At 51.3% G+C, this 22512-nt stretch overlaps 1 protein-coding gene across 1 annotated transcript in view; it reads right to left on the bottom strand.

The window, feature by feature from the left end:
- The window catches only part of SHANK2 (SH3 and multiple ankyrin repeat domains 2), a 572646-nt gene that overhangs the window by 488204 nt on the left and 61930 nt on the right, over positions 1 to 22512 (bottom strand). Inside the window, exon 2 of the mRNA XM_058526174.1 lies at positions 2104 to 2323. Coding sequence (XP_058382157.1) covers positions 2104 to 2310 — 207 coding nt within the window. The 5' untranslated portion in view covers positions 2311 to 2323. The remainder of the gene's footprint in view (positions 1 to 2103; positions 2324 to 22512) is intronic.

The raw sequence follows: 22512 nt of genomic DNA, 5'->3' as shown, positions 1-22512 counted from the left end.
TCATGCACCTTCACCCCAGAACAACCATCTTCCTCATGTGCAATGCTCGGAGGAGGTTCACCTCCACATCCCCGGCACCTGGTTTAGCGCTTGGCGTAAGAGAGATCCTAAATACCTTTCTATTCAGTTTAACACAATTTAATTGAGAAGAAGCAAATACCATGTAGGAAACATGAGGAGATGGAACACACCATCCTCTTGTATAATAAAGACCCTAAATGCCTGGGCTGAACCCCTCTGATGATTTCCTTATGCAGTTAGAGTAGAAGTCAAACTTTCCACCATGGCCTATAGAGGCCACTGTCTCTCTAGCTCAGATCTCATCTCCTAACCATCCCCTCAAGCTCCCATTCACCACGCTCCAGCTGTATCACTGGGGGCCTTGGAGGCGCTGTGCCTTGAAGAGCTGGGTAATCTGGCAGCCCTGCAAAGATCACCACCCCATCATCCATCACCCCATCACCCACCACTGCATCACCCATCATCCATCACTCTTCATCCCTCCATACCATCACCCATCACACCGTCACCCATAACCCTATCACTCCATCACCCATCACCCACACCCATCACCCCATTACTCCATCACTCTATCACCCACACCCATCACCCCATCACACATTTCCCCATCACCCACAACCATCACCCAACACACCATCACCCATAACCCTATCATTCCATCACCCATGACCTCATCCATCACCCCATCACCCACACTCATCACCCCTCATTTCATCATCCACATCCATCATCCATCTCTCACACCCATCGTTCCATCACCCACGCCCATCATCCTATCACCCTATCATCCATCACCCCATCACCCATCACCCATCACCCCATCACTCTATCACCCACACCCATTCCCATCACCCTATCATCCCATCATCCATCACCCCATCACTCTGTCACCCACACCCATCACCCATCACCCCATCACTGCTGGATTACTTTCTTCACACACTCTCCACCATACAAAACCTTCCTAGTCATCATGTGTGGCATTCCACACCAGGGCCTAGCTCATCACAGACAGCCAAGTAGCTGAGCAAGTGAATGTTAAAAGGACCACAAACAACATCACATCGATGCCCCTGAGAATCGCCTGAAACCCCCAGACCAGCAACCCCACCAACCAATCATTTAAGGAGCACCTCGTGTGAATTCAGCCCTTTCAGGGAACCGGGAGAGGTAAGATTTGTAAGCGCTTATCTCTGCTCTGAGCAGTTTCCAATTTCATCAGAAGCCCCGATGCACTTATAGAAGAAAAAACAATCAGGGACCAAGGAAGGAAAGCTTACACGAAATGCTTTCTCAGGGAGTCGAGTCTAAAAGTGCGCCGGGAGAGAGGCATGAGGTGGTGTGACCTGGGGATGTTCACTCACACATCTTTGGTGATCGATTCAGAGCGTCCACTGCACCAGTGCCATGCACGCAGCCAGGCCCATGACCCCTACCCTGCTGTGTCTCCATGAGCCAACCCTCCAGGGAGACCTGCCAGCAAAGACCCACAGGCACTAGGCAAGTGTGCGGCAGGGGCGGACGCCAGGGGCCACAGGCAAGAAGCCCCCAGAGCTGCAGACGGTGCAACAGAGGATACAGGATCTGGCCCAGACCCTGAGGGACCACCAGGAGTCAGCCAGTGGGCCGTGCGTCCAGCAGAGATTGCATACCCAGGAAGCGGGAATGAGCATGGCGCATCGGGGGCCGGGCGTGCCTGAGCCCAGAGCAGTTGGGGGAGAGTCAAGGCCAGCTTGGGTGCTGGGAGCCCCGCTGGCTAATGCGCTCACTGTGTGTGTTTCCTCTGCGAGGCTGGTCTGGGTGCCCTGGAGGCGCGGCCTCCGTCCCCGCACGTAGCAGGTGCGCAACGGATGATGTGGACGGAGGCACCAGCAGCACGCCGTGAAGCAGGCAGAGGTGCAGCCGGCAGCTGGCAGGGAGGTGGGGGCGGGGGAGGGTTGGGACCAGCGGGAGGGGGCCGGGCAGGGAGCTCGGTGGGGTAGGGGTCGGGGGCAGAACGTGTGGAGGGCCACCAGGACTCGCAGGCACCCCCGACTTCAAGTCACACTTGGCACGGCCCAGAAACGAGCGCGCGGGGCTCACCGTCTGCTGTAGGTCCTGGATGAGGATGCGGATCACCAGCGTGTTGCCCTGGCCCTCCTCCGTCCTGGCGCCGCCCGGCTTCTCCGCTGTGGCCCGGATGGTGTCGTAGATGGTCTCTTCTTTGGAGCTGTCCGACCCCGACCCCATGGAGGAGTCGGAGCAGCTCTGGGCCATCTCGTCCTCGCTGGACGTCGGGCTGCGCGGCATGGCTGCCTTACGTCTGTAAGGAGCGGGAGAGGGAAAACAACAAAGAGGCGTGAAAATCGAAGAAAGAAGCCCCAGGGGCGTGGTGGACACTGGCGCTCGCCTGAGCGCAGGCACAGTGCCACAGTCGCGTGTCGGCGTGGCCGCCGGCAGAGCCACCTGTGTGTGTGACGCGCAGATCTCTGAAGGCGGCGAGAGCCCCACCTCCTCCCCGGAGCCAGAGCCAGGCCCCGGGGGTGGGGGCCCCGGGAGCTCTGCCAGGTGCTGGAAACCCGGCGTTTACAAGGAGCCCTAAGCAGCTGCAGCCGTGACCAGAGCTTATAACCCCCTCGGCTTCAAACACAGCAACGAGAGGAGGCATGTAAAAATAGAATCCCTTGGGGCAGGCCGGGCTCAGAGATGAGATAATGTCCAGGCCCAGGAGTGAGCGGAACCCACAGTCGTGAGCAGACTGAAGCTGGAGACAGGGCTCCCTGAGAGTCCGGGGCAGCTGGGGGTGCAGCTTCCTCACGATCGAGTGCAATAAACGTTCCCCAGCAAAGACCCAGGTCAGGGTGCTGACTGCCACCTTGGGCCACGGCTGTGAGCAAGCACGGGGAACGACACGGAGCATGCCACCCACTGTGACACCCAGGTCTGTGGGCAGGAGTCCAGCAAGGTTAGGGTAAAAGCTGGCGTGAACCGGGGGTGCTGGGGAGCTGGTGGGGGACGTGCCAAACCAGCGATTCCACATCCAAGTGAACTCTGTAGGGGGGGTCAAGGCCACGCGCACAAGGAAAGACGCACAGGTCGTTCCCGCAGAAACGGGGCTGTCCTGAGCGACCGGGGACGCAGGCACCCTCGTCGTGCAGGGACTGCCTGGTGAAGGTGTGGCATCTTCTTCCCACGACGGCACAGTTGTGAGAATGAATGAACCCGGCTACACGGAGGATCCCCAAACATAAAACCAAGCGAAAGGAGAGCGATTTGCAGGATGATTCAAACAGCATGGATCATCCAGCGAAGGCTGGAAAGATGCAGTGCTATTTTACAGACGGCACGTGGGCACGTACGGAGGAATGGCGGAGAAGCACACGATGGAAAGATAAACTCTAAACTCTGAGGAGTGGCGGTCTCTGGGGAGGGAGAAAGGGGTTGACGGGGCTTGTAACGTGTGATTTCCTCAAAACAGTTCCAGCAAATACGACAGAAAGTCAGCCTTTGACAAAGCTGGGGACACAGATGTGTGCTATATTGTTCTCTATGCTTTTCCTTCTCTGCGTTGGAAATTACTTTGCATGAGAAGAAGAGAGAAAAGAAGGAGGGAGGGAAGGAGGGAGGAAGGAAGAAGCTCACCCGCCCATCTCCCCCAGGACCCCAGCCCAGCAGGTACCTGGGTGCGTGGCCCCTGCTCTCGTGTTTCATGATGGCAGTTGGAGGGGGGCTCAGAAAGGTCCCAGGTAGGATGCGGTTCACCCATGACAACTCTGCGTTGGATTTGGGAAAGCCGACGCTCACCGTTTATTTCCAGAGTTCACTTAACGACAGCAAACACCCCCAGGAAGCGTTTCACTGCTCAGCCTGCGGAGTCAGTTCTGGGACACAGCCGCCCGGTGCGCTCCTATCCTCCATCCAGACTTCCACGGGGACCCACCAGACACACGGGCATGCGCAAAGCCCAACGGAGCAAAGGAGCCGTTCCAGAAATGCACTCCCTCCACAGAGAATGGCAAGACCAGGACTGGGGTCAGGGGCTCCCTTACCACCAAGAGGATCCGGGTCGTCCGAGAAGGGGCCAGGGTCCTTTGGCCCAGACACGCTGTTTTGTTTGACCTGCACAGAGTTTTATACCTTTGCTAACCTGGAGACTTCACACGAAAACCCAGATTTCTGGCTTATTTTGCCCATTGGGAGAATCTGGCAATGCTGGGGACTGCCACATGGCACCTAGGGGCAGAAGCGAGCTGCGGCTACCTCCTGGCAGGCCCTCTCCAGGTCTTCCTGGAACCACCGAGACTCAGCATCCTCTGATCTTCCGCCTGCCAGGCTCGCTCACTGGCAATACCTTCCTGGCCCCCAGGCTGTGAGTTTGAGAGCCTGACGACTGACCCATCCATTCATTCACGCTAGCCTCCTTCTACGCCTCTGCCTCCCCTCCTTCAGGCCACCCCGTGGGCGAGTCACTGGGCCGGTTAAAAGCCTCAAGGGGAAGATCATCCAAATCACCCAGGAAGATTTCATTTTTTTAATTAAAAATTCCAAAGTTCACCTCAGTGTAACTCTAAATTAAAATTTCAGGGCAAATGGGTATTCCTGTATTCACCGACCAAATGCCTTTGTAACTTCAGGTCAATGTTTTCCCAATCACAGAAGCGCAAAATCTGGTGAGGGAAGAGAGAGCTGTGGCCACGGACGGGATCTGGGTATTCCCGGTTCCCCTGAGCGAGGAGCCAGTCTCCTGCAACTTCTAGCAACGCGTTCATTCATGCATGTGCTCATTTACCATCTACGCGGGAAGAAATGAGCGCCTGGAGTAATTATACAGTGTATAGTATTTATACACTATGTACTATATGATACAGTTATAATTATAACATAGAAGTAATAGTATATTATTATAACTATTATAATATATTATATACAATTATGTCTGAGCAATTTATGATAACATTATTTTATAATAAATAACATAAATATAGATTATATAAATATATATAACCATATAATATATGGGAATAATTATTTCTAACTATGTCCCAGGTTCCACTGAAGCGTATCCAGTAGGACACTGGTTCTTCATTCTGGCTGTACCGGGAAGTTACTTGGGGATCTTTAATAGGTCTGGGTGAGGCCCCAGTGTCGATACAGAAAGCCCCCACGGCGACTGTAATGAGAATCGCAGCTCCAGGTTCGTCTTGAGCGGAGTCCGTGGCTGTAATTGCAGAACTTGGCAGCAGCACAAAGATGCAGAGGTGCAACCAGCCTTCTCCTGGAGGTGAGGGCAGTGTCCTGGTGCTGCGGGGCCAGCAGGCGGGGTGTGGCTTCATCGCCTCAGTGCCAGGATGGACACAGGTGTGGGGTCTTGCCACTGTGGGGTCCGGAGGCTTCTTTCTGCCCTGACAGGTAAGTCAGCTCAGAGTAGCTTCTGCTCCTTTGCCTCCTCACGCCCCACCTGTGCTGCTTCCAAACCCCACAGGGACAAAGAGAAAGCAGATGGAGGGAGAGGACGAAATGCGCCATCACATTCATGGGGGTGGCGGGGGGAATCCCTATCTATACGGAGTAGCGGCCGTTGGGTTTATGGGAAGCCGGGCACAGGCGGAGGCAGGAATGTCGGATGATGAGGCGGTTCCAGGCACGCCGGCCGCCCCGCCAGCATTCCTACGCAAGGTGAACCTTCGCCCCAGATAGCTCGGGAGCTTTGGGGCTGCGAGGGCCTCAGTGTCAGCATCTGAAAAATGGGCGTGTGGAGAGCCCCAGCCGAGCCTGGCACAGAGCAGACACTGCACATGCCTGTCCTTGCCAGGTCCTGGCCCCACATCGAATTCAGTCAAGACTGCAAGAATCCCGCCCGCTTGTGAGAGCAGGCGAGATGCTCTGGAGCCCTCAGCTTACGCCCTTGGGGGCACGCAGAGGAAGCCTCCCTCCAATGCATTCCACCCCCAGCTTCCCAAAAGAGCACCCACGGCTTAAAATTTAAAAAAAAACAAACAATTGCACCCCACCATCTACTGCTGGCCTGGTTTCTTTCCTCCAAAGCCCTCCTTAGCCCCTGCTGTGTGTCCTACCTCACACGTTCATCTGGTTTACGCAGCATTCAGCCTCCAGGCGCACAGGGGCTGTGTCTGTTCATTCCCAGCGTCTGGAACACAGCGGACACTCAGTGAACGCGTCCCCGGAGGAGACCAGGGCTCCCGAACGCAAAAACCCAGAAGAGCCAGCGCGACGCAGGGGAGTGGGCAGAGAGTGGGCTGAGGCCAAGGGGCCGGACCACACGCCCCAGGTCCGCCAGGCGGCCGCGTTTAAACTCCCGCCACTGCTGGTCTGCGGGAGCTCGGCCCCGTGTTCCCAGATCTGCAGGTAGTCTCCAGGCAGGTCAGAGTTCAGGCAGCAACTTGGAATGAATCAGTGTTGGGAATTCATGGTTTTCAATCATCACTTTGCAGGCCACACACAGCACGTCTACAGCTGGACCCACCAGGCTGGTGACCCGTCGTGAACACACAGATCTGAATTTTAAAGCGTGTACAACCCCCAGGGTCTTCTTTCCGAAAAAAAGGTGTGTGGGCGCCGTTGAGGATGTTTGTGCCAGGCTAAAAGCAAACCGAACTCTAGAAACAAAACTGACCACCCAAAGAGGAAGGTCGGGGGGGGGGGGGCCCTGTGACCCCAGCTCCTCCTGTCCCCCGGCCACAATGACACCCACCCTTGCCACTCGCATTGGCTTGGGGGTGACGGTCACAAACGGACACATCTGTTCCCAAAGCTGCGTTGCAGAAGCCCACGTTGGATGGGTCTGGAGAGGGGCCGGGACCGCGTCCAGAAGCAGAAAAGGCGGCCGCCTGCACCCCGGCAGTTCTTTCCAGGACAGCCCTGGGCCAGAGCAGGAGGGTCTGGACCTTAACAAGGGGCTTGAATAACGTGATCAGCAGATCCGTGGGAAAAGCAAACACCTGGGGAAACGTGTAATTATTAACTCCGGGTAGGACGGCCAGGTAACACAGGGCGCCCGGTTACAGCTGCATTTCGGACCAACAACGAATATGTCTGACTCTAAGTATTTCCCAAATACTGCACGGGACGTACTTACACTACAAAGTTATTCGTTGTTCATCTGAAATTCAAACAGGGGTGGGCGTCCTGCCTTTCACCCAGGGGGGCCGTGGGGGCCGGAGGGGCTATATCAGATCTCTAACCCATCGTCACGAGGGGCGAGGGAGGCTCCGCAGAGAGGGAAGGGAAGGAAAGACCAGAATGCCATCTGAAAACCAGTTTCCTAGGAAAACTCAGGACCAGGACAGGGGAGGGATAGCTACTCACCGCCCGGAGGCAATTGTTTCAGTGTAACTAACCTCTCGGGACAAATATCAAGCTGTAAGAACATGGGTCAATAAAGTACAATGACTCTTAGAACATGTTTCTCTCATTGGCCCTGCTGGGTACCTACTAATTAAGAAAAAAACAAAATAATGGTAGTAAAAGCAATTTTAGCAAAGACTCCATATTTTGCTGCCCAAATGTTCCAAGAAAAATACAATTGTTCCAAGAGAACATAAAATTTTAACCTTGCTCCTTCGTCCCCTACCACCTGTGAGGGACACACAGGTGGATTTCCCTACTCACTGCTTCTGCAGCCACAGTGAAACTGTGAAACCTGACCTGGGACAGAAGACATGTAATAAAAACAAACAAGAAACCTCATAGCCGAAGCCAACTTTATCAAGGTTACAGTTTCAAGATCTATGAAGAAGATCTAAAAAATGCAGAGGTTCCATGGGCTTTGGTTTATTATATATAGCATATATAGCATTTACATATAGCATATACATATTGCATATAGACATAGCAAAAAAAAAAGGTTTTTATTTCAGTGGAATCTCAGACAGACACCTTATATACGTAACACATTGGAAGCAAGATTTTGTGACTACTCATTTATTTTCTGGCTCCAAATGTACAAAATTTGCTCATCTTCAAAGCAGTGAGACACCCACGGGGGCTGCACTGGGCTTTGCACAGACATTGAGACTCGAGGTCAAGGTCACAGCTGCGGGATCGAGAGCAGCCTCCACGGGAACTGCTAGAGCTGGATTTGAATACTGGAGGAAGCTAGACTGTCTCACGGTCTGATACCTGCTATCTGGGAGATGACGGTAAACGCAGGGCCGAGAGCGGGCAGGGAGTGTGGGGGGAGGTGGGTTTTGGGGAAGAGTGGGCCACGTGGAAAGGTGAGAGAAAAGCTTGCCTTGTTTCCTGGTGTTTATTTAATCCGTGTTTCTCCTCCCCACACCCACACAACACATCATGAGAAGGGAGCAGAAGGCTTGGGGACATCGGTCCAGGGGGTGGGTTGCTCTAGAAGTTTCTGTAATAGCAGACCTTCTGACCCGGCACCCCAAATACCTGACAGGTGGACATACTGATCCCAGGCTCCCCTGGAAAAAGGCACCAGCCCCCCAGCAACTGAATCAGGATCTGGTAGGGGAGGTCAGAGTGTGGGGAGACCCCAGGATTCGGGTCAAGGACCACCTCTTCCAGGGACTCTTGCCTGGAAGCTGACCCCTTCCTCACGCTCCCCCAGCAGAGTGGCTGAGGCTGCAGCCCCCTCTGTTAGCGCTGCGTCCTCCACCACGCCACGGGGCCAGCAGGTCGTGTAATGTGGACCCCAGCCACCAGTGTGGGACCAGTGGGACCCCTTTATGGGCTAAATTGTGTCCCCTGCCCACCAAATTCATATGAAGTCCTGACCCCCAGCACACCAGAATGAGACTGTATTTGCAGACGGGATCTTTAAAGGGGTATTAAGGTAAAAGGAGGTCATGAGGGTGGGCCCTAATCCCATATGACTAGTGTCCTTATAAGAAGAGGAGATCAGGACACAGACACACACAGAGGGACGACCACATGAGGACACATGGAGAAGACAGCCGTCTACACACCAAGGAGAGAGGCCTCAGGAGGAACCAGCCCTGCCCACACCTGGATCTTAGACGTCCAGCCTCCAGGACTGGGGGACAACACATTCCTGTTGTCTAAGCCAGCCAGCCTGGGGGCTTTGCTGTGGCGGCCACAGGAAACACACGGGGAGGGAGACCCTCCTGATGTGCTTGTTAAAGGGGCGCATGAACCATATTCATGAAAAGATTCGCCCTCTATACAGGTTTTCTTGGCGTTTGCTTAACCACTGTCTCAGGTACGATCTCCATTTCCATCTCCCTACTCACATCTTTGGAAGAACACACAGAGAGAGATCTGTCTTCTATCTCCCACCACCTGTCGGTACCATCCTCTTCCCCCCTGAGGCCCTCGCCCTTGGCCCCCTAAGTCCTTCCTTCAAGCCTGGCTCACTCCAGCCCAGCTCAGATCCCACTCCTCAAGCTACACGAACTCTCCTTCAGCTCACCTTGTAACACCTGGTTCCATATCTACCTGTTAACATCTAAGGATTTCCTAAGCTGCCACTTCCCATCTAGTGTTCGGAGAATTAATTCCACCACACACACACGCCCGTACACACATACACACACATTCCAATCCTCTCCGGGTCAAATAAGTTTGGGAAACATAACTAGATTAAACAAAAACGCATAGGTCACTCTACTGCAGAACTGATCAGAGACTTTCTAGGGTCATCTCTCAAAGACAGGGACAAATGCAGCATTTCCCAAACGCACCTGCCCCAGAAACACTTTCCCCTGGAGATGGCGGATATTATCTCCCACCACAGGAAGGGAAGCAGTGGTCTTAAACATTTCCCGTGGGCCCTTCCTGGTTCCCAGCTGGAATCAAGACCCTACAAGACAGGAGCACGTCCCACCGAGGCCAGCAGCCTGCCAAGCACAACCACCCTAGATGCTTGCTGGGTAAAGACAGGCATGGCAGGAAATCTGAAACGTTTCTCTATCCAGAAGACAAGGCCTCCAGGGATATGACAGGCACTCAATATCTCCTCCTTAAGCAAAAATCAATATCCTCCAGATCAGAAAACGAGCTGCAGATAAACCAGACATCTGCATTAAAATGATGTGTCCATTTAAGATCACTGCCTATAGGAAGAAGAATTACAGTGCCTTCTTAGTATGTCCTACTTGTCTACTGGAGTGTCACATCTTGAGAAGGGTGCCAAGTCAATTAAAAGAAGGACTGGTCAGATGGAACATTCAGGAGGTGAACACATCTCCCTTCCCTGCTGCAGATTCACTCGGGACTGTGGTCTCTACCACGTTCTCTGTCCAGACTCAAGACAGCCCCCATCTCCGCCTCCCCCAGTTGCTGCAGAGAGCGAGCTGGGTTTCCAGTCGGGCCACAGGGAGCTTCCGTCCAGGCTTCTACTGTAAACAGGGCCCCCCGATTTCTACAGAAGTCCTGGTTTTATCATGGGCTTACATTTTAGTTTGCTGAGAGCATAATTTAAGAGGTTCTGAACAACCAGTGTGAACCCAACTCTTAACCTCTTCACAATACTCTTGACCTGTTCCTCTAATGTCTTTGCAGAAACTAGAAAACAATTCACCGGAGGAAAAAGGCTCCTTGGGGAACAACCTTGAGAGATGCAAATAAAACGAGGGCCGGGGTCGGCCCCGTGGCTTAGCGATTAAGTGCGCACGCTCCGCTGCTGGCGGCCTGGGGTTCGGATCCCGGGTGCGCACTGACACACCGCTTCTCCGGCCATGCTGAGGCCGCGTCCCACACACAGCAACTAGAAGGATGTGCAGCTATGACATACAGCTATCTACTGGGGCTTTGGGGGAAAAATAAATAAATAAAATTTAAAAAAAAAACGAGGGCTGGGCCGGCCCCGTGGCTTAGCAGTTAAGCGCACGCACTCCGCTACTGGCGGCCCGGGTTGGGATCCCGGGAGCGCACCAATGCACTGCTTCTCCGGCCATGCTGAGGCCGCGTCCCACATACAGCAACTAGAAGGATGTGCAACTATGACGTACAACTATCTACTGGGGCTTTGGGGAAAAAAAGGAGGAGGATTGGCAATAGATGTTAGCTCAGAGCCAGTCTTTTTCAGCAAAAAGAGGAGGATTAGTATGGATGTTAGCTCAGGGCTGATCTTCCTCGAAAAAAAAAAAAAAAGGTTAAACGAGGGCCAACAGGTCAAGGTTACCTCTCCTGGGAGGCTGACCCTGCTTGCACCATCAGGCCATGAGTGCAGTCCTCAGGGCTTCCCTGCTATGGACTGTGTCCCCCCAAATTGTTGAAGCTCTAACCTCCAATGTGACTGTACTTGGAGATGGGCCTTTAGGGAGGTAAGTAAAGTTAAACGAGGTCATTATGCTGGAGTCCTAATCTGATAGAGTTGTGCCTCACGAGAAAAGGAAGAGACACCAGAGCTCGCTCTCTCTCTGCCACGTGAGGACACAGTGAGAAGGTGGCTGTCTGCCAGCAGGAAGCGGGCCCTCACCGGGAATCCAGTCAGCCGGCATCTTGATCTCGGGCTCCCAGCCCCCAGCACTGTGAGCAACAAGTGTCTGTTGTCTAAGCTGCCCCGTCTGTGGGACTTTGTTACGACAAAGCCCGAGCTAAGACACTCGTTTTCTACAAAATCACGTGCAAAATATAACAGAGCTCATGGGCAAAACAGGGATGGGCAGACCACTCAGTCGTATGCAGCTGCACCCCCAGATCCCTGAGGAAGACACCCGCCCCCAGTCACAGCCTACCTCGGGGGCTTTAAACCCAGGGCCTCCCGGCTTTCATTTGTCCCCTAAAATGTTTGCTTCCAATAGAGACCAGTTTCTTCGAAAATGAGAAAGGAATCACAGACGGCCTTCTTTTAGGAGTCTATTTTAAGAACAGTAGTGCCCCCTTATCCCCTGTTTCACTTTCCACAGTTTCAGTTACCCATGGTCAACCATGGTCTGAAAATATTAAATGGAAAATTCCAGAAATAAACAATTCACAAGTTTTAAACTGTGCGCCATTCTGAGTAATGTGATGAAATCTCATACCATCCTGCTGCATCCTGCCTGGGACGTGAATCATCGCTTCATCCAGCAGATCCACGCTGTGTATGCTACCCACCCGTCGGTCAGTTAGTAGCCATCTCGGTTATCAGACTGTTGTGCTTGTGTTCAAGGAACCCCTATTTTACTTAATAATGGCCTCAAAGTGCAAGAGTAGTGATGCTGGCAATTCCGACATGACAAAGAGAAGCCGTGAAGTGCTTCCTCTAAGTGAAAAGAACATAGTACATATTGGGTTTGGTACCATCTGGGGTTTCAGGCATCCACTGGGGATCTTGGAACATATCCCCCACAGATAAGCGGGGAGCGCTGCACAGGAGGAAGTGTCTTCACAGCCTCTGCGCCTGCAGGCAGCAGTGTCACATGGAGGGCAGCGTCGAGGCTCCCCAGCCACCGACACGGCCTCTCCTTACAGCACGAGAGACACTACTGCAGGGTTTCCAGCTTCGTTCTCTTTTGAAGTTGCCACATTTCTCAGGCTCTCTCCCGATGAGCGGTTTCTGTGATCGTACTAACACATCAACGGGCAGGGTGTAGGAGTGTCCTGCGGCCGCTCTGACAGACGACCACAAACTGGATGGCTGAGAACAACAGAAATTCTTTCTCTCACAGTTCTGGAGGCCAGAAGTCTGAAACTAAAGTGTGGGCAGGGCTGGTGCCTTCTGGAGGCTCTGGGGAGAACTGGTTCCTTGGCTCCTCCAGCTTCTGGAGACCGCTGGCCTTCCATGGCTCGTGCTCGTCTCTCTCTCTACTCCGTCTTCCCGTCACCTTCTCTGTGTTTCTGTGTCTCCCCTCTTCTCTCTTATAAGGACACCTGTGACGGCATTCAGGGCCCACCCAGATAATCCAGGATGATCCTCATCTCAAGACCCTTTTTTCCAAATAAGATGAAGATCAGGCTCTGCTGTGCACGTCCTTGGGGGTCTTTCTCTGCCCTCCTCGCTGGGAATACCGTGTCTTCGTCTAGACTGTGCTGGTGTTGCACAGCCCTCCCCGTGTGTGCACACTCCCGCCGAGCAGTGTAGATACTCTCCCACACCGCCAGCAGGAGTCTCAAAAACCTCCATCTTGGAGAACATGCTGGAATATCTGGTAAAGGAAAAGGTGCGTCACCGCCAGTCAACCGGGACTTCCACCTCTAGTCACAGATCGTAGAGGACCCAGCACAAGCACACGTCCTCACAGTTTGTCATAGAGACACGGGTGGCCACCCACCCTCTGGCCTCGGGGCTTCAGCAGCGGCTGCTCCTCTGGCTGCTGAGCTGGTCCTCCACGTGGCTGGCTGCCTTGACGTCCTCAAGGCTCACAACTTCATATAAACAGCACCCATTCTCAGCTCTTACTTTCCTCTGTTGCCCTCGCGGATACGTGACATACACCATCCTTACTTTTTCGTTAAGTCTGTGTCCCCTCTTCTTTAGAGGAACAAATCCTTCCTGAGGGATGACTTCTTGACTTCTGCGTCTGTCTGTTCTGCTCACTGCTGTAGCCCCGGGGCTGACCCAGGAGTGTCACAGGCCCTCGATGGATACTCGGTGAAGTCACCAGTGAACGGGAAACAGCATCAATGCCACCAAGAGGAAACTAAGTAAAGGATGGTATATCCTCATCAGGAAAAATCACAGAGCCGTACAGATAAACCATTCCAAGTTACATACCTCGACATGGAACAATGACGTGGGGGAAAATCAACTCGCCAAAGAATAGACATATCTATATAAAATTTCATACATAAAATAATAATATAGATGGCTATGGCTATATTGATACACTCAACTCTGCTTCAGAACAGAGGCTCATGTTAGTGGACAGGGAGGGAAAACTGATGGGAACCCAGTGGAAGCTACTTCAAAAATTTCTTTTTGAAATGTTTAAAAAGTGGAAGCAAATGCAAAAATATGGCAAAATTTTAAAATGTTGCATTTGGATGGTGGGTATATGGTTATTATTATGTTTTTCTACCTTTCTGTACGTTTATAATACTTTTAATTAAAAATAAAAACTTAATTGGCCGGGCCAGTGCTGTAGTGGTTAAGTTTACGAGCTCTGCTTCAGCGGCCCAGGGTTTGCAGGTTCGAATCCCAGGCGTGGACCTACACACCGCTCATCAAGCCATGCCCTGGCAGGCGTCCCACATATAAAGTAGAGGGAGACGGCACATCCGTGCCGTTAGCCCAGGGCCAATCTTCCTCAGTAAAAAGAGGAGGATTGGCAACAGATGTTAGTTCAGGGCTAATCTTTCTCACCAAAAAAATAAATAAATAAAAATAAAAACTTAAAAAAACAAATGACTATGACCTTGCAATGGTCATAGGATCTCCTTGTAATGGTCTTTCCAATGCGAGCCCTTGATAAACCAAATCTACTCATAATTCTCAGAGGAGACAGACAGCTGTGGCCGAGGGGCTCCCAGGGGAGTGTCCTGGGGGCTGCTGATGTTGCAGGTGGGCACAGTGGATGCTTCTCAAAGGCTCACTGCACGCCAACCCAAGGACCGTGCTTTTGTTGGATTATCTCCTTCAGTCCTCACCAGAAGGTGGCAGAAGGATGTTATCATTACCCTGGACTTACAGACAAGGGCCTGGAGCCCAGAGGACAAGCCCCCAGCTCACTGCAGCCAGCGAGGGAGCCCAGCCCCCAACCACTCGCCCCCATGACTCTCCCAGGAAGGTCTGAGGGGACCGGGGAGGGTCCTAAACCGGCAGAACTGATTCCGGAACATGTCCTTAGAGCCTCTCCCAGAAAATTTCCGCAAGACAGCCCGCCCGGTGCAAAGAGGAACTCGGAGAGAAACCGCCCAGGAAGAGAACGCAGATCGGGGTCCCGGGAAGGGAAATTCAGATCAGTTCACGCCGTCCTGGGGTGCCAAGCACACCTCTTCAAGAGGGAGGCCGAGGAGGCCAAAGGGCAGAATGCAAAGTATTTATCTATACATGTTTTTATATATTTTTACATGAACAGACTGTACTTTTTAGAGCAGTTTTAGGATTACAGAAAATGGAGCTGACAGTACAGGAAGTCCTCGTACACTCCCTCCATCCCCTGCTCAGTTAAGAAAGACGCCGTTGAACTCCTAGAGCATGTCTTCCTTCCGCAAGCCTCAAGGGCATTTTCTCTCCTGGACCTCGGCCCACGGGGAAAGGTCTCCGGTCCAGTCTAGTTCATCCAGGTCTTTGTCTGCTCTGAGGAACCTGTCACATTCAGAATCTAAAATGAAAGGTAAGACCACAATACGGCTCTGTGGCCCGGACGGTTAGCGCTCTCCAGATATTGGGGTGCATTTCCCAGTCTCCCCCCCGCAGTTGGTTTGGGTCCCTCTGGTGAGGTCTGGCCCCAGGGCTGTGAATGCAGGGGAGGAGTGCGGGGTCAGGGCCTGCACCACGCCACCTCTCACTCCTCCTGCTGGACAATCATGGGAGCAGAGCAGCACAGTGGAGAGAGGCGTCCCCGGGCGCCACCGGGAGGTGACACCCACCCGGAGCTAATACCCTCAATGGCGTGCAAGCCTTGAGAACTCAGTACATGGTGGTGCGGAGCGAGGGGATGAAGTGTCCTTTCAATATTAAACATCGCTGTATTTTGGATGTGAGCAGCGTCCAGCTTGGCTAACGGTGTTGGCATTAAACAGACTCAGCACCCTTGCCCCCCGTGAGGAGAAGGAGGCCTGGCCTGCGTCCTTCTCCCAGCCACACACCCAGCACTGGACAAGCCACCGAAGAACCGTTGGCCGAGTCCCCACACTAACTGAGGGCTGGGGGGAAGTCATCTACCTAAGGCAGCTCCCGCTGCGACAGCTGCTGTCCTTGGGGTTTTCGAAAGGCTGACGCACTTTCTAAACTACGGGTTTCCAGTTGCTAAGTCAAATTATTGAGTCTGAGAACCGGGCCCACCAAACAAAATTACAGAGCTCCGAGACGTCTGGGGGGAGACGAAATGTCACTGAGATCTTAAAACTAAGATGTGTCCCTTACAAAAACGTTTTTAAAATTTCAAATCAAGTGTTGGGGCTGTCAACAGCTTTCTGTGCCGCTCCCAAGGGCCAGGCACTGTGGGGGTAGGGTTGGAAGCTCTGTCGAGGTGCCAAGTCCCCAAGTCTGAAGGAAGCTTTGCAGTCACCAGCTCGGGGACACACCTGACTGCACCTTGGGCGAGGCTGTGTCTACCCTCCTCTTGCCATCATCCGTAATAACAGTGTTTAAGCTGAGGGTGGGTTTTCTTTAATTCCTATTATTCCAACGGTTGTGGGACTCTGGCTCTCCTCCGCCACCACGTCTTCAGTTTTCGTCTCTCCTTTTCCTAAGAAAGGATCTCGAAGAAACACCTTCCCCTCTGGGGAGTTGAAACATCAAGTCTGGAAGTCTGTTCTGACTTACTTCTGCGCAGCCTGGTCAAACCCCAGAGGGAGGTCATCCTGCCTAGAGATCTGCCTCCTTGGAACCCCGACACTCAGCCTGTCCCTGGGGCTCCCAGCCCCACCTGAGCCTCAGGTGCAGAAGGCTGCCCTGGGATCCAGGAGTCACTCACTTCAAAGGCCCCCCTGGTGGTACAGATGCTCGGCCAGGGTTCAGAAACGGTGACAGCTCTTACACTGTCATCTAGCTCTCTTATCCTTGAGCAGCCCTGCCCTGGCTGACCTAACAATCCAAGCCCCCAGTTCCAAGACCCAGCCCAGGCCATGTGCATGGAGCATCTCCCGTGACCACAGGCAGGAAGCCACCTTCCTTTTGTCCTCTGCTGACCTCAACTGGATGATGATGCTTCCACCTCCTCCAATGCTGCACGGATGGACAGACAGACAGGATATGTGAGCATGGAGGGAATGTGGGCAGGGAAGAGCTTAGGTAAGAGACAGGCCAACCGAGATACTACTTTCCAGACAGCACGACCACAATGAGTCCCTGGTACAACGAGGCACGACTTTTCTTCCTTTACTTTCCAATCTCTGGTTCTAGGCGGACTCAACATTCACACCAGTTTCACGTGGCATCTAAGGAACATTTGACAACCTTAAAGAACCCATGTGACTCCAAAACGTGTATCTACATAAGTCTAGATATAACACATGTGGAGCAAGATACCAATTTTTTGCATGGACACCTGAGTGGCAGAACTGTGATTCATTTTACATTCATAAAAATTTTCAATGAGATCTTATTTTCAGAAAAATTAAATTTAAACGTTTCTGTTTTATTTAAATTATTGTGATTTGAAATTACAATGTTCATTCATTCTAATTTGTATTTTGCCTTTTAACAGATAATTTGAAATATTTTAGCAGCTATCATTTTTAGAATCTTACAAAAAATGCTTAATGTTTAAATTTATTTTAATTTACATTTTTATGAAAATCTATCCAGATTCTGTATACTGTGAATATATTAAATTTTTAATTATTTAGATTATTACTCTCAATAGGAATACAAATTACGTAAAAACCAGGATTATAATAACATGCATAGTAATTTTGCCTAACAGAAGGCAAGACTAATAAATTTTATGGAATATATAATAATTAACGAATGACAGTTATCTTTATTACTTATCCAAATATCGTTGGGCATCGACAGAATTCTGGGAATGTGCAATATAATAATTAAATTCAGTCATATTTGATATCGTGCCAGCTTTCAGTCATATAAAACGGTAAATCTCCACACTTTTAAAATTTTGTCATTATGAAGGTATATCTGGGAAGCGGAAGGAGAAAACATATTTTATCTAACAGCTCGCTAGACTGACCTGTAATTTTTAAATAGGAAGCACACGGCTTGTGGGCCTCCACTTGTGCTCCTGCACCAGCCCCCGAATATTAGGGGGGAGGTGCGCTGACCAATGCCACACTGAGAGCTCTGGGCACGGCCGCCATTCAAAGCCTTCGAAAGAGGCGCAAGAGCCCGAGGCCCCCAGGAATGCCAGGAGGGGGCAGCTGCTTCCTCCGGGACCATGGTCTGGACATTCACATGCATGAAATCCTCAGAGAGCTTCAGAAAAACGGGTGCCCCATACGCACCCAGGGATTCTGCTGGAACCTGTGTAGGGGTGAGGCCCCGTGTCATAGTCGGTACAGGCTGCCAGAGCAAAATATCACAGATGGGGCGCCTTCAACCACAGACATTTATCTCCCACAGTTCTGGAGGCTAGAAGTCCAAGACCAGGGCACCAGCATGGCCCGTTCCTGGTCAGAGCCCTCTTTCTACCTTGTGGACGGCCGCCTTCTCGCCACGTCCTCCCATGGAGACAGGGAACCCTCTGGTATCTTTTCTTATAAGGTCACCAACCCTATCAGATCAGGGCCCCACCCTCATGACCTCATTTAACCTTAATTACCTTCTTAGAGGCCCATCTCCAAATACAGCCACCCTGGAGGTTGGGGTTTCAACAGATGAATTTGAGGGGGACACAAATGTTCAGCCCATAACATCCAGGAGGCCCACCTCTGCTCTTGAGAATCCCCAGGCCAGGCTGGAGCCCCAGGCTGGGAGGCCTAGTCCGGGACTGCAGCAGTGGGGATGTGGGGAATGTCTGCCCAACGTGCCTGAGGTTCCAACAAGACGAGGAGCATCATGTGCTCAGCCCCACCCTGTGACGTGTTGACTATGTCACCCAAAAGGGCAAACAGTTGTCAGGACTTTCAACACGGCCCATACACTCCAGCACCAAGGAAGTTCTCAAAATATTTTAGCGGCCAATATCACCAACATCCTCGCCATCCTGCCGGCTCCCTCCCTGACCTCACACAAGAGGAAGGGCACCCAGGAAAGGCTTCAATGCCAAAAAGGTGGCGGAGGAGGCATGGGTGTGAGGGCACGCTTTCTCACGGAACTTTACTTAAAAGGAACAGCCGTTTAAGCATCTTGTGCCCCACATTTCAAATGGCTTCCTGAGGAAAGGCTCCCGGGAGTGGAGTAACTCCCGGGTTAGAATGTATGCATTCCTCCACGAGAGAACGCTGCCAGACCACCTCCCAGAAAGGCTGTGCAATTTACACCAGGGCCATGCACAGCTCTGCATGTGCAGGGTCTAACCCCACATGCCGGGCAGGGGAGGGTGGGCACTGGGGCACAGCAGCCACTCTCCCTGCACATGTCCCCCAGGGCCCTGCAAGCCATGCACAAAGGGAGAACACGATGAAAAATGCACGAGCATAACAAATTCAGACTCCTTCAAAGAGGCTCCTCACGGCTGCCTTTCAAAGCCAGTAGCCTTTGGGCTGACGGAGCTCAGAAGCGAGCGGCCCGTCCAACACCCAACCCACACCCTGCCACTCTGAGCAGGCAGAGGTGTAACGACTTGTTTGACAACGTTTTATAAGTCGATTACATTTATTTTTCAAGCAACTGGACTTTTGTAGACGTCAATAACAATAAAAGGAAAGTCTTTCTCACTCCTCATGGAGGATAAATGGAAAACGAAGGGAGAAATTGATTCCAGAACAAGCTCTCCTCATAGCTGGACCACTGGCTGGCGGGCCTGTGGGGTCCTGCCTGGGGAGGATGAAGCTCCCACGTGACTCCCGGCCTCAGGATCTGCACCACTTCGTGCACCCTAGGAGAGAGTTCACCCTCCCAGGACACTCGGGCTGCCGGCACAAAGAGGTAATTTTTTATTACCCGTGTTGAATTCTCTTCCTTGACCAGCCAGGCAAATATCCCCCAAAGAAATGCTCCTCACATCCACAAGCTAAGCGAGGGCTTCCACTAAAACAATTTAACTTGTGTCCCAGAGGTTTGCTCTTCCAAAAAAGTAAACAACACAAATGCTGAAGTAGTATTCACGGAACAACAAACTCAAATGTAGTAGGTTGAACAGAATGCCCCGCAAAATTCATGTCTACCCAGAACCTCAGATTGCAAACTTATTTGGAAATAAGGTCTTTGCAGATGTAATTAGTTTAGTTAAGATGAGGTTACACTGGAGTAGGGTGGGCCCTAAATCCAATGGCTGGTGTCCCTACAGGAAAGCCATGGAAAAGATGAGGATGGCACACGGGGAGAAGGCTGCACGACGATGGAGGCAGGGGATGGATGAAGTGTCTACAAGTCAACGCATGTCAAGCGTTGCCCGTTGCCACCAGAAGCTGACGGAGGTGAGGAGGGATCTTCCCCCGGAGGCTTCAGAGGGAGCACAGCCCTGCTGACCCCTCGATTTTGGACTTTTAGCCTTCAGACCTGTGAGAGAATGAATTTTTGTTGCTTTAAGCCACTAGCTTCTGGTCATTTACCACAGCAGCCACAGGAAACTAACACACCAGTGATTTACACTGAAGGGAGCAGCACCATTCAAAACTGTTCCTAACTTATTTCTCATTGGGCAATATGCACATCTGAAGTCTCATCCTGACAGCCTTTCAGAATCAGGGACTCACTATAGTAATAGACTATGTAATAGGTACAGTAATAGATAATCCCCATTGACAGTTATACAAAGGCTCTCAGAAGCCACTGGCTAACAAGGTGGCGGAGAGTGGAAATGGGCAGAAGGATGCAGGCTTGGGGGGCGGTCACAGACAAATGGGTTTCGATGCTGGAACCGCCTGGGGGAGTGGACACAGTGAACACACCCACCTTGGAGCTCATCATTCCCTCTGCCTGGAATTCTCCTTCTCTTCCCTCCTCCTGTCCCACAGCCACGCCCTCAGAAACGCCCTCCCAGACTACTTAAGCTATGAGACACACACAGAATGCATGCTGCCTTATCTGCAGGGAACATCTTGGTTTTTGTTAAATCTGTGTGTTTTTTATTTTTTATGCCGCTACCAGGAGAGTCAGGAGAAAACCTATTCCATTCGCTGCTGCTTCCTTGGCACCCAGTCCCACTAAATACAAGTTTGAAGAATAATAAATGAACGATTACAGGTTCCTGGACCACGGGGAGACATGTGTCAACACAACTAGGACAAGACAGTTCTCTCCAGAAAATGCAAAAGTGATGATGCTTGAACCACGGAGGTGGTGTGAACAGGAGGCCACGGCTGCCAATTGGTGGTCACGTAGACAATGAAGCAGTGAAAGGGAATCTGAAAAGAGAGTAAGGAGCCAGGTGAAGAAACAGAGAGGAAGAGGAGAGGAGAGACTGAATGAAGGCTGGGTGGAAAGAAGTGGAGACAGAGAAATACGGGGGCAGAAATAGAGACAGAAGAGAAAGAGAGAGCTCCATTTCCAGGCAGGATAGAGTAACAGGTACTGGATTTAGCCTCCTGCCTGGAACCATGAAAATGTGTTCAAAATATATTTAAAAAATGGTTTGCAAAATGCAGGACAGTGATGCACGAGAGACAGGAAACAAACGAGGTGGGCCTATGGTTGCTCCCAGCTCACTGCCTTCACAGTTTCCAGGCCGCGGTGCAAGAAAGGGCCACCCAGGCGACGCTGGGTGAATCCCCAGAGCGGGGGCGATGGGGCTGAGAACACAGGGAGGCCAAGGCAGCCACAGTGTGCAGGACAGAGAGACTGGAACACGGAGTCCACTGGACATCTCAGAGGGTCTCTTTGAGTATTCTGCAGAGCACGATCAATGCATGATGTGACAAACCTACCAGGGACTGGGGAAAGATGCACCCAAAAGGTGCACCCATTTTAGAGGAAACCATACACATCAGTCACACAGGTCCAGGAACAGAGCCTGTTGCCACGAGCCAAACTGGAAAACCTCCTGACTCCTGGGGCACTGAACACACAGAGGGCTGTGCCTCAATAGTGGGAAACATCAGGCTTAGGCTAACTGCTGCATGATCCCACGGAACAAATACTGAAACCAAGACCTGAAAGGGTCAAACAGGTTTTAAGTAATTTAACTGAATCCCAGAACAAAGTTGAAGAATATTTACACAAGTCCAAAAATATACAGACTCTACAAGATAAAAATCTACAATTTGCAATGTTTGGCAATAAGAAAAGTAACAAATTGGGGGGCCGGCCCGGGGGTGTAGTGGTTAAGTTTGGTGTGTTCTGCTTTGGCGGCCTGGGTTCACGAGTTCAGATCCTGGGCATGGACCTAAACCACTTGTCAGCCATGCTGTGGCAGCGACCCACATATAAAGTAGAGGAGGACTGGCACAGATGTTAGCTCAGGGCTAATCTTCCTCAAGCAAAAGAAGAGGGAGATTGGCAACAGATCTTAGCTCAGGGCTACTCTTCCTCACCAAAAAAAAAGTAATAAATTAATAAAACAATAAAAAATGACCAGGCATGTAAAGAAACAGGAAAATCTGCTGTAAAATATTAACTGTATTCTGTGTTCAAAAAGATAAGAAAGGAATGATAAAAAAAAAAAGCTAAATCAAACTTCCAAAGACGAAAACAACAATATCTGAAATGAAAAATACACTAGATAGAATTAATGGCAAATTAGACGTCAGAGAAAAATATTTGTGAAACTGAAGGTATAGCAAAATGAAACACACAGAAAAAATAACAACAAATTATAATAAAAGATCAGATTATCAGTAAGCTATGAATCAACTTTAAGCAGCCTAATATATACGTAATTGGAGTCTCTGAAAGTTTTGGCCAAAAATTATCCAAATTTGATG

The sequence above is a fragment of the Diceros bicornis genome, chromosome 31, assembly GCF_020826845.1.
Source record: "Diceros bicornis minor isolate mBicDic1 chromosome 31, mDicBic1.mat.cur, whole genome shotgun sequence".
Taxonomy (NCBI): domain Eukaryota; kingdom Metazoa; phylum Chordata; class Mammalia; order Perissodactyla; family Rhinocerotidae; genus Diceros; species Diceros bicornis.
Note: the sequence above shows the minus strand (reverse complement) of the source record. Positions and strands in the feature narration are given on the sequence as shown.